This window comes from Dendrobates tinctorius, unplaced genomic scaffold (assembly GCF_039654945.1).
Source record: "Dendrobates tinctorius isolate UK_male_01 unplaced genomic scaffold, ASM3965494v1 ptg000158l, whole genome shotgun sequence".
NCBI classification, from domain to species: Eukaryota; Metazoa; Chordata; class Amphibia; order Anura; family Dendrobatidae; genus Dendrobates; species Dendrobates tinctorius.
Window position 1 is genome coordinate 2,168,326 of NW_027361825.1, and position 12,879 is coordinate 2,181,204.

General features: G+C 40.9%; 1 protein-coding gene across 1 annotated transcript in view; it reads left to right on the plus strand.

The window, feature by feature from the left end:
* The first annotated feature begins 1,100 nt into the window (after positions 1 to 1,100).
* LOC141051738 (complement C4-B-like) overlaps positions 1,101 to 12,879 on the plus strand; it is a 61,858-nt gene continuing 50,079 nt past the window's right edge. The window contains exons 1-5 of the mRNA XM_073548745.1: positions 1,101 to 1,225; positions 4,828 to 5,038; positions 5,216 to 5,393; positions 5,488 to 5,558; positions 10,878 to 10,960. Coding sequence (XP_073404846.1) covers positions 1,152 to 1,225; positions 4,828 to 5,038; positions 5,216 to 5,393; positions 5,488 to 5,558; positions 10,878 to 10,960 — 617 coding nt within the window. The 5' untranslated portion in view covers positions 1,101 to 1,151. The remainder of the gene's footprint in view (positions 1,226 to 4,827; positions 5,039 to 5,215; positions 5,394 to 5,487; positions 5,559 to 10,877; positions 10,961 to 12,879) is intronic.

Sequence of the window (12,879 nt, forward strand, 5' to 3'; positions counted from 1 at the left end):
TTCTGAGGGACCATTCGATGAGGGAGTAGTACAATTATATTGTTTGGTTTTTTTTGCATGTTTTGCTATTTGCACAAAAATAACTTTTACAAACCAAAACTTTTTTTTCGTTGCCATATTCTGAAAAGCAGAACTTTTTTTTCCCCTTTCTATAAAGAGAGCGATGTAAGGACTTCTTATTTTTACCATTTTGGGGAACAAACAGCTTTTTGATCACTTTTTATATCACATTTTGGTAGGCAGGGTGAACAAAAAACAGTAAATCTAAAATTGTTTTTTTAATTCTATTTTTTACAGCGTTCACTGTGCCGTACAATTCACATGCCGATGTTATTCTGTGGGTCAGTATAATAATGGTGATTCCCAATTAATATCTTTTTTATGTTTTACTATTTTGCACATGAAAATACGTTTTGTTTTTTTTTAAATTTTCTGTTGGGGGGGGGGGGCTCATCACATTCCGTAAGCCACAACTTTTCTATTTTTCTCTGTATGCAACTATATGAGGGTTTTGCATGAGTGTATTTTGGAGGGGTAGCAAGCTGTGGTATTTATTGACATTGTTATGGGATACAAGCAACTTTTTATTCACTTTATAATAGATTTGTTTGTGAGGCGACATGACCAAAAACAGCAATTTTGGCATTGGCGTTACTTTTTTATGGGTTTATAGTTGCGATTTTTCTTATTGTGTCGTTTTTGTGGAGTTTTATTTTTTTTACAAATTATTTTTTTAGTACTAAAACTGGGTTTGTTTTTTATTTACATTTTTTTTTACACTTATACACATTTTATTATTTTTTTTTCACAATACTTTAAGCCCCACAATTGAATTTGAATGTGCGATCCTTTGATGGCGTAGATAACTAATGCAGTCCCTGTGCCATAGTCGCCATACTCTGACCACCATGAACTTTACAGGTAGAATTACATAGTCTACACCCGGCCTCCATGTTGTTTTTCTATGTGCACCCTCCGTGGTCAGAATCTGGAGTTTCAGCATCTTCTACATTTCTGTTTTTTTCCCGTTCTTCCCTCTTTTTCTGTTGACTTCCTCTTGACGTTATTCTCATCTTCTCTTATCTCGGCCCGTCCTCCCTTTTATAAATATTTGGCTTCCCTCCTCGTTGCCTCAGTCCCGATCCGGCACCATGAGGATATCTGCTCTACTGGGCTGTCTAATATGGGCGTCCGTATCTTCTATCAGTGACGCACAAAGTCCCTCGTAAGTTTCATATATATATATATATATATATCGCATATTTACTTATTCTAAATCTCTGTGCGCTCTCTTCTCTCTTCACTTTCTCTTAATAACTTCTCCCACCTTCACTTTCTCCATTATTTTAATTTTTATTATAAAGTCAACAGTACACGTGGAAATAAGTAACTTTGTAATATATCTTAGTGAAATCTGCTTCTTTCTCCACCAGTACTGATTGTTTATTCTCAATTCAAGAGTAAAAATTGTGAAATCTGTATTCAGTGTAGCCTGATATTCACATTACTCAGAAAATAAATAACAGTTGGTGCTTATAAGGTTCTATGGAGACAAGAAGAAGGAGGAGCTATAGACAGACACAGAAATTCTGCTGTAAGTACACCTGAAATGACAGTTACATTTTAAATCTTTGGTGCAAAAAGGTGTAATTGTCATTTTAGGAGAACTTGCATCAGAATTTCAGTGTCTGCCTCTAGCTCCTCCCTCCTTCTCAGCTTCCTCTCTCCATAGAATCTTATAAGCACCAACTATCATCTCCTATCTTAATAATGGAGAAATGTCTCTTCAGTGAATACAGATTTTCCCCCGAATTACTGAGTGAATGATCTGTCCAGGAGGAGAAAGAAGCAAATTTATCAGATAAGAAATGTGAAAGTTTCTTATTTTCATGTGCACTACTGATTTATGAAATCGAAATTATTTATGACTCTTTAACTCTTTTTTTCTATTAGTTCGAGTAAATTTTAGATTCATATGAAGACACTAGATATGCTTCATTAAGTACAGTTTGTTACAATTCATTCCCCAAGAAAAGAACTGAGCAATCTGGGCAGGAGGCGACATTGTAGTCACCTAACAACATAACTGCCATGCTGTACCCAATAATAGGAATACCATACAGTGCTCAATAATACCAGTGTCATACAGTGCTCAATAATAGGAATACCATACAGTGCTCATTAATACCGGTGTCATACAGTGCTCAATAATAGGAATACCATACAGTGCTCATTAATACCGGTGTCATACAGTGCTCAATAATAGGAATACCATACAGTGCTCATTAATACCGGTGTCATACAGTGCTCAATAATAGGAATGCCATACGGTGCTCAATAATACCAGTGTCATACTGTGCTCAATAATACCAATGTCATACAGTGCTCAATAATACCGATGTCATTCAGTGCCCAATAATACCAGTATCATATAGTGCTCATTAATACCGGTGTCATACAGTGCTCAATAATAGGAATACCATACAGTGCTCATTAATACCGGTGTCATACAGTGCTCATTAATACCGGTGTCATACAGTGCTCAATAATAGGAATGCCATACGGTGCTCAATAATACCAGTGTCATACAGTGCTCAATAATACCGGTGTCATACAGTGCTTAATAATACCAGTGTCATACAGTGCTCAATGATACCGGGGGTCATACAGTGCACAATAATACCGGTGTCATACAGTACTCAATAATACCAGTGTGATACAGTGCTCAATAATAACAGTGTCATACAGTGCTCAATAATACCGGTATCATACAGTGCCCTATAATAGGAATACCATACAGTGCTCAATAATACCGGTGTCATACAGTGCTCAATAATTCCAATGTCATACAGTGCTCAATAATACCAGTGTCATACAGTGCTCAATAATACCAGTGTCATTCAGTGCTCAATGATACCAATGTCATACAGTGCTCAATGATACCAGGGTCATACAGTGCTCAATAATACCGGCGTCATACAGTGCTCAATGATACCGGTATCAAACAGTGCTCAATAATAATGGCGTCATACAGTGCCCAATGATACCAGTGTCATACAGTGCTCAATAATACCAGCGTCATACAGTGACACCTAATACCAATGTCACACAGTGCTCAACGATACTGGGGTCATACAGTGCTCAATAATACCAGTTTCATGCAGTAGTAATTAACAATATCATACAGGGTTCAATAATAACAGTGAATAGAAAAGGTTTCAGAACATTTTACAGGTTTAAGTTTTAATGTTTTATCGGTTTAAAGGTTTCATAAAAGTGTTACACAATGTCTAATACTGTAATACCAGTGTCATACAGTGACCACTAATACTAGTGTCATACAGTGCTTACTAATACGTGTCATACAGTGTCCCCTAATAATAGTGTCATAAAGTGTCCACTAATAATTGTGTAATACAGTGCTCTCTAATACTAGTGTCATATAGTGACCACAATTACTAGTGTCACACGGTGACCACTAATACTAGCCATACAGTAACTACTAATACTAGTGTCATTCAGTGATTACAATACTAGTGTCATACAGTGCCCACTAATAATACTGTCATACAGTGCCCACTAATACCACTGTCATACAGTGCCCACTAATACCACTGTCATACAGTGCCTACTAATACCAATGTCATACAGTGCCCACTAATACCAGTGTCATATAGGGCCCATTAATACCAGTGTCATACAGTGCCCATTAATACCAGTGTCATACAGTGTCCATTAATACCAGTGTCATACAGTGCCCATTAATAAGAGGGGCATACAGTGCCCACTAATACCATTGTCATACAGTGCCCACAAATAATAGTGTCATACAGTGCCCACTAATAATAGTGTCATACAGTGCCCACTAATACCACTGTCATATAGTGCCTACTAATACCAATGTCATTTAGTGCCCACTAATACCAGTATCATACAGTGCCCACTAATAGTGTCATACAGTGCCCATTAATACCATTGTCATACAGTGCCCACTAATAGTGTCATACAGTGCCCATTAATACCAGTGTCATACAGTGCCCACTAATAATAGTGTCATACAGTGCCCATGAATACCACTGTCATACAGTGCCCACTAATACCACTGTCATACAGTGCCCACTAATACCACTGTCATACAGTGCCCACTAAACCACTGTCATACAGTGCCCATTAATACTAGTGTTAGAGCTCATTAATAACAGTGTCATATAGTGCCCACTAATACCACTGTCTGGAGGTTTTTAACCCCTTTGTAATGCTTTCCCCCCCTCAGGCCCGGCAATAACATACTGTACCCGTTTGTCTGAAATGTCCCGTTTTTTTCCTTTAAGTGGTGACATATAAAACAAGGCATTAGTCAATTAAACAGGAAATTACAAACATTCTGACCATCCAAATGACGCCCACAAACCGGCACACAGCAATGCAAACTCTCTCTCCTTGAAGTCTACATTCATTCCATTGGAAGTAACACCTTGGAGAAAAGAAACGACAATGAGTTGGTGTCATGTGATAGACGGACTCCTTCCCTAGAGGAGACCCCATCGCTCTCACCTGTTACAAATGACTGTGGATCTTATCCTCAGTGACCACTGCAGGCACAATGCAGTGTTAGTTTTGGGTTTAATAAATAGGTCCTCCGGCCCCCGGCTGCTCCTTGTCGCAGCTCTCCACTCACATAGAGAGGTTCTCAGGTGGATTGCCCCCTTCCCCTATGTCATCCATACTCCTTAATAATGAGAACCCTTTAGACAAAGCATTTTAAGAGAGAGAAATAACTGAAAATAATTAGCAAAAAGGTCTCCAACTATTTCCATCTGTTCACAGGTTCCTGATTTCTGCCCCCCGTCTTCTGCACATGGGCGTAAGGGAGGATGTGTGGTTGCAGGTGGAGTGGCCTCAGGGAGTTCAGGCTGGAAAAAGTGATGTTGCCGTGGAGCTGTACCTGAGGAACCAGCTAAGTTATAGGAAGTGTAGCGAGGTGTATACTGTCAGACTGAACCAAAGGAATGGCTACATCTCCAAACAGACCATAGAGGTAACGTAACCCCCTGCTGCTCCATCTTCTGGGTATCAAAAAATCGAATTCTCATGAATGTAAACCTGCAGAGTGACTACTAGTATGGCAACCATTATGGATCCCATAGGGGTTGTGGTCTATGTCTATTTACATTGCACGTCTCCAGTATCCGTCAGTCCTGTATTGTGTCTGTAGATCACTCCTCAGATGGAGACGGCATGTAACTTGGATAAAAGCGGGAGCTACGTCCAGCTGGTAGCAAATAGTAAGTTGATCTCCGCCAAACTTCAAGTGATCTCCATCCCGGTGTCCAATAAAAGAGGCTACATCTTCATCCAGACCGACAAGAGTATATACACACCCAATGAAAAAGGTACATGCTCTATCTATCTACCCATCTTTCTATTTTATAGATAGGGGTGTACGGTTTCTTTTTTTATACTCGCTTTATTTCCCCCCCTACCCAGTTAAATTTCGGGTGTTCACCTTGGACCACATGATGAGACCGGCAAAGGAGCTGACCACATGCATCGTGTCTGTGAGTAGTCCTGGATGTACAACAGGTTTGGGAAAATGGAAAAGTAAATTAATGTGCAGCTCTGGACTGTATGTGTCGTAACGATAAGACCACTGATAATGTGAAGATTTCCCTCTATGACCCATCGAGGCATGGATGCCACAAGACCTCGGAAGCTGCCTATGTCTTGACACCTTTCCACCTTATTTACGATGTTCCACCTGTTCTGACAGCCGCAAGCAGCCAGGAGATGTCTTGGAGATCACAGACAGGTTGCAGACAAAAATTCAGAGTAACAAGAAAGTCTGAATACCATGGAAGCTTCAGGCAGATAGGAGACGTCCAGGAGAATCCAGATAAATAGTAGTGGTGCTGAAAGCTGCAGTCAGGTAAACTCAGGGACTGGAAACCACATACAGCCAGGAGACATCCTGGAGACTGTAGACAGCAACTATGCACAGGCAAGCTAAAAGAGTTATTTGAAAGTCTTAATACCAACACCCAGGTGTGTGTCTTGTTACGCCTTACATATGCCTAGGAAGTTCAACACTTGCGATCATGCCGGGCTTGTAAGGCCCAATGTGGAGCACAGGAAAGTTTAGCGGACCGAGGTGTAGGGAGCAGAGCCCAGACTTGACACAGGTGTGTAACAGTTACAAATTACTGCACACCTGGAACACCCCTGGAGATGCCACAACCCAGGTCTGTCTCCGTCAAAATTTGCTCAGATCTTTCTTTTGCCCATTTTCTTCAGTCCAGTACATCTACTGGTGATAATGTTTAGATTGCAGTGGCATCAGGACAGGCGACTTATCATATTCCTCTCTTAGATGGAGCAGCCAATCATGTTCGTCATATTCAACAGTTATCTCATAGACTATGAACGGAGCAGGCAGGCACAGAAATACAGAAGAATGGGTGATGTACTGCCCCAATTTTAGAGATTTTGAAGATCTCACACTAATCTAACCATTATCACCTATCCAAGATATAGGTGACCAATTTTTAAGACTGGAATTCCCTTTTAATCCCAGACCTGCAGATAACAGATGATCGCTGGTGGTGACACTTTGTGAACCATTTATTGATAAAAGATTATTTTAAAAAATTGGAATTGTCCAAATTGCAGGAATCCTTAAAGTAATACACTGGTGAGCAAAAGGGTAACAATGTTTTGAACTTTTGACTTTCAGGCTTCATATCTCACCATAAATACCAAAAACCAAGGAAATAAGGCGCATCAAAGATGAAAATAAATGCAATAAATTTTTATTAAAGCCCATATAGCATCAACAAGGAGAAGAAACAAACAAGTGTGAACATCACCCAATGGTAAACATGGATACACATCAATGGGCCACTTAAGAAGGAGCCCCATAAGTCATACATGTGCTCAATGAAGCCAGTCTACAGTAATATGACATAAACCCATGTTGGTAAAAGGCTCCAGCTGCAGTCCACTAAAGATGAGGACGGAGCAATTGAATAAAAGGCCATGTGCATTCCTAGGTGCATTGTATATAGTACATTACCATTTTCGCATAAATATACCAGCAAAAAGTGCTGAACAGAACACATATACCATATACAAACCATGCATGTTATATAGATATATAATAAAGGTCACAAAGACCAACACAGGGTAAGTACCCAAAGAAATACATATACCAATAGTAATACATGGAATAGATATGCAGATATGTGATTATTAACGCATAATAGCAAATTAATATATCAATACTATTGCATCAATGCCCGCTTGTCTATTAGCCCAGATGCTGGCGCTTAATCAAATATGTACCAATTGGTAGCGCCAGTATCAGGCCAGTATGTAGGCGTCCATAGGATTTAAACACCGATTATTGCACAGTGCCCACTTGCATAATGGCCCATAATCTCGCAGATAAACTTCCAGTGAAGTATCACATGCATACCTGAGGGTGAAGAGGTGAACCCCGAAGCGCGTTTCGCGTCAGCTTCCTCGGGGGGTTGTAGTGAAGTGGAGACAAGATGGCCATTATATAGTCCAAATAAGGACCTCATTATACTGCGGTATAACGGCACTTCCAGTACTCGCGCCGAAAACCGGAAGTCACGGAACCCGCGTCCGACGTCACAGGGGCCGGCCAGGCAGCGACGCGTCAGCTGTAGGGCAGGACCCGTGACGCTGGAAGGACGCGCGTCTCTGGCAACCAGAAAACAGCCGAGCACCCGGAAGCGCTCCCCGCAGAAAATGAACTGAGAGTCCATATGCAAATAGATTCACATACATAAACTACAGTCCTATATTAGCATGCATACTTGTTTCTCAATCTGTGCTGCAATATAATAATCCCTAAGGAGTATTAAGAAAATATACCGATCAGATATATGGTGCTGTTATAACATATAGCACCATAATAAGAGGGTGCCACACGTTACAACATACAGTCCTATATTCCAGTCCATATTGGGATGCATAATTATTCCTCAGTCTATGCTGCAATATGTTAATCCCTAAGGAGTATTAAGAAGTTATATACCGATCAGATGTATAGTATTGTTATAACATATAGCACCATGATAAGAGGATTTAGAAGCATATCAACATATTATCTGCATAAATCGATCTGGACACATACATACACACATATATACATTACATACACGATACATATACATATATATATACACACACACATACATACACATCACCCCTAATCTTTCATACTGGGTCAATCCCCAACCCATGTCTTTCAGGATACACATATGCCCAAAAGAACAGACCCTCGAGCACAGAGGAGAAATCAGACAAAATACAAGAAAAGAAAAAAAGATGTAATAAAGATTCTTCATTCTTTTCATCATAGATGGAGTATCTTCAAGGCTGTGTTAGGTATATGATATGATGGATATTTCATCCAAAGGATCCAGGAACACAGAAATGAATGGACAAATGGCCAAGAAAAACTAGAGAAAAAAATAAAAGAAGTTAAAACAAACCAACAACAATAAAACATTTTATAAAAAAGGAGCAAAGCTCAAGACCTCATTGAGGCCTTTGGGTCGTACACAATCCACCCTCATAATCCACTTGGCCTCCAATTGGGAGAGGCTCTTTTTCCAATCACCTCCCCGACCATCCATGAGGACCCTGTCTATCCCCCTGATTCTTAGAAGCTTGGCATCACAAGAGTGTATACTCTTGAAATGTCGAGGTAACGGTTTCAAGGTTGACAGATCCGTGGCATCCCCCGCCTTGGTGACGTCACGGACATGTTCTCGCACCGTGACACGCAGTTGGCGTGAGGTTAGTCCAATGTAGATGAGTCCACAAGGACAATAAGCGTGGTAAATCACACCTTCGGTGCCACAAGTGATATGTTGTGTGATTTGAAATTCCCTGGAACCATCCCCGGATAGAAAGGATGAACAACGTTCCAGGTTACTGCATGCCGCACAGTCTTCACCCTCAGGTATGCATGTGATACTTCACTGGAAGTTTATCTGCGAGATTATGGGCCATTATGCAAGTGGGCACTGTGCAATAATCGGTGTTTAAATCCTATGGACGCCTACATACTGGCCTGATACTGGCGCTACCAATTGGTACATATTTGATTAAGCGCCAGCATCTGGGCTAATAGACAAGCGGGCATTGATGCAATAGTATTGATATATTAATTTGCTATTATGCGTTAATAATCACATATCTGCGTATCTATTCCATGTATTACTATTGGTATATGTATTTCTTTGGGTACTTACCCTGTGTTGGTCTTTGTGACCTTTATTATATATCTATATAACATGCATGGTTTGTATATGGTATATGTGTTCTGTTCAGCACTTTTTGCTGGTATATTTATGCGAAAATGGTAATGTACTATATACAATGCACCTAGGAATGCACATGGCCCTTTATTCAATTGCTCCGTCCTCATCTTTAGTGGACTGCAGCTGGAGCCTTTTACCAACATGGGTTTATGTCATATTACTGTAGACTGGCTTCATTGAGCACATGTATGACTTATGGGGCTCCATCTTAAGTGGCCCATTGATGTGTATCCATGTTTACCATTGGGTGATGTTCACACTTGTTTGTTTCTTCTCCTTGTTGATGCTATATGGGCTTTAATAAAAATGTATTGCATTTATTTTCATCTTTGATGCGCCTTATTTCCTTGGATTTTGGTATTTATGGTATTTAGGAAGGGCGGTATATATAGACCTCTTTTGGACTCTTTCATATCTCACCATCCACATGGGACTACCATCATTTTATAGACAATCATCTATCTCATACATAAATTTGATTTGCAACAATTTAACATATGATTAGTTATGCAGATTCTTGTCATGTCACTGCATTGTTACTGTTTACGAAATAGTAGCAAGTCAAATTTATGTATGAGATAGCCAAGATGATTGTCTATAAAATATGGTAGTCTCACGTTCAAAGCAGTAATGGATGGTGAGATATGGAGTATGAAAGTCAAAAACTCAAAACATTGTTACCCTTGTGCTTGTCAGGGTATTTGGATGTCTATTTAGGAATTTTCCTCATGTCCTTATGACCTCTGATTTGATTTTGGACTTGTTTTGTTTGCCTTCTGCTCGGATGACCTTTGACTACACTTTATTATTGGACTCCGAGACGGCAGTCACTCGCATAGTGACCACACAATATTAGACTGAATCCGGGCATGGTGGCACTCAGCGGCCACGCATTCCTATATTACAGAGCCCCCTGCAATGTTTTATAACCCTCGTTAATAAGGCACATCGTAGAACATCTCAACAAAAGAAAGAGAAACTAGCTTACCTCCAGTAGAGTCAGCTCGTCTCCCCGGTGCACATAATCCTCCCTGATCAGGAGCCCAGAAAAAAGCAAATGTGAAAATATTTCAGTTCCATGAGAATGAAAATATTGAAACTTTTTTGCGATATCAAAATTTGGTAATTCAAAAGTATCAAAAAAGAAAAAAACGCGTTTCACATAAAAACACATGTATCGCCACAACTAAGAACGTGTGTTTTGAAACTTGTCGTTTTTTTTTTAATTTCCTGATACTTTCGGATTATGAAGATTTTATATCTCAATAATGTTTTTATCCCTGTGGAGCTGGAACATTCTCACATTTGTGTAGAACAAATCTCCATCCGTAAGGTAAGAAAGTGACGCCTGGCCCCTGTGCCGGTTATGTACGAATCATAAGACGGTGCTCCCTCTGCCAGTATCGGTGGAGTCTATCTGGTCCTACTGACGTTCCTTCTCTCACTCTTTTCTGTTTTTTACATTGGTAAACACGTGGCACTTCTTCCATCTCGATCTCTGCTCCTGACGCCAACATCACCCAGAATGCCGAGGGCTTAAAAGTCGCAAGTTTTCAGAGGATATCGTCTGTAATAGCTGATAGTATCCAGATTCCAGACATCTCGACGTGAGTCCTGCAGCCGAGAATATTCCACCGATCCGGAGTCACTCCATGTCTATAGGGCTGGGCTCTGTCTATTATCTATTATCATTTCCTTTGTATTTTAGGCATTTTACATTTTAAACATTACAAAAAGGAAAATGGTCTGATGCAAAAGTTTGGGCACCCTGCATGGTTAGTACCTAGTAGCAGCCACTTCTGCAAATATCACAGCTTGTAAACACTTTTTGTAGCCAGACAAGAGTCTTTCACTTCATGTTTGATGGATTTCCATCCATTCTTCCTTGGAGAATTCTTCCTGTTCTGTAAGATTCCTGGGTCGTCTTGTATCCTCTGCTTTTTTGAAGTCACAGATTTTCAATGCTGTTCAGATCAGGGGACTGTGAGGGCCATTGTAAAATCTTCAGCTTGTGCATTTTGGGGTCATCTGTTGTGGAATTTGATCATTATCCATTTCTAGAAACCATTCTCTTTTCACCTTCAGCTTTTTTTTTCTTACAGATGGTGTTATGTTTACATCAAGAATTTGTTGAAATTTCATGAAATCCATTCTTCCCTCTACCCGTGAAATGTTCCCTGTGCATTGGCTGCAGCACAATCCCAAAGCATGATTGATCCATCCCCATGCTTAATAGTTGATGAGATGTTCTTTTCCTGAAATTCTGTGCCTTTTTTCTCCGCACATAATGACTTCTATTTTATCCTCATCAGTCCACATGACTTGTTTCCAAAATGCATCAGGCTTGTTTAGATTTTCTTTTACATACTTCTGAAGCTGAATTTTATGGTGAGGATGTAACCAGGTAAGAGGATGCAGTAACGCAGGGACACAGGGCAAGGGTAATCAAGAGTATGGTTTTATTTACAGCAATGAACTCCTTGCAGGGAGATAACAGGGGAATAACAGGGAGATAACAGGAAGGGGACAAGCAGGGGAAGACAATATTATTGTGATACAACGCAACAGTCTTGCTATCAAATTCAACTTATCGTGACTCCACTGTCCTTTAGTCACGTGTGGTCCGATGGATGACGGAATGCCGGCGGAGGCTGACACTTCGTCTTCAGGCTTCTCCGCCCAACACACAGTTCCACTTCTGGCGGCAACGGGCAGTCACCAGTTTTGCCCGTTGAGCCCTAGTCCATTAATCTGCAGAGCCAAAGTGTGGAGCTCTGCACAAGTCTCTACTCAGCGTGTGCTCTGCTGCGCAGCCGCCAATAGCTGGATACACACCCCACAATGCTGCTCCTGGTGCTTGTTCCTCAATGCACCTGCGCCGTGCTGCTTTGCTCGGCGCCCGTCCCTCTGCATGCTCACTGATACTCAGGAGCCCTCACTGAACCCCTCCCGGGTCTCTGCTCCACGCTTCACCTTACTACGCAGAGCGCAGTTGGCCACTGCCTTTTCCTTCCTCCGGCGGGAACTCTCTGGCTTTTCTCGAGCTACACTTTCTCTCATGACCCAGCTTACCACGCCCCTTCTCTCCAGGTCCTGGGTCCTGTCCGGCACCCATTTCCTTCCCCCTGCAACACTGAATTCAGCCTCGGCAGTTCCGAAACCCGGCATTGCACAGGTACCCGCAGCCCAGACTTCCTCCTTACAAGGATGCAGGAGAGGTTTTCTTCTGATGCATCTTCCATGAAGGCCGTATTTGTCCAGGTGTGTCTGAATAGTGAAACAATGTACCACAACTTCAGAGTCTGCTAAATCTTTCTGAAGATCTTTTGTAGTCAAGCCATGGTTCTGATTTGCCTCTCTAGCAATACTACGAGCAGCTCTCTCTGAAATTTTGCTTGGTCTTCCAAACCTTATCTTGACCTCCACTATTCCTGGTAACTGCCATTTCTTAATTATATTTCAAACTGAGGAAAGGGCAACTTGTAAACGCTTTGCTATCTTCTTTTAGTCTTCTCCTGCTTTGTGA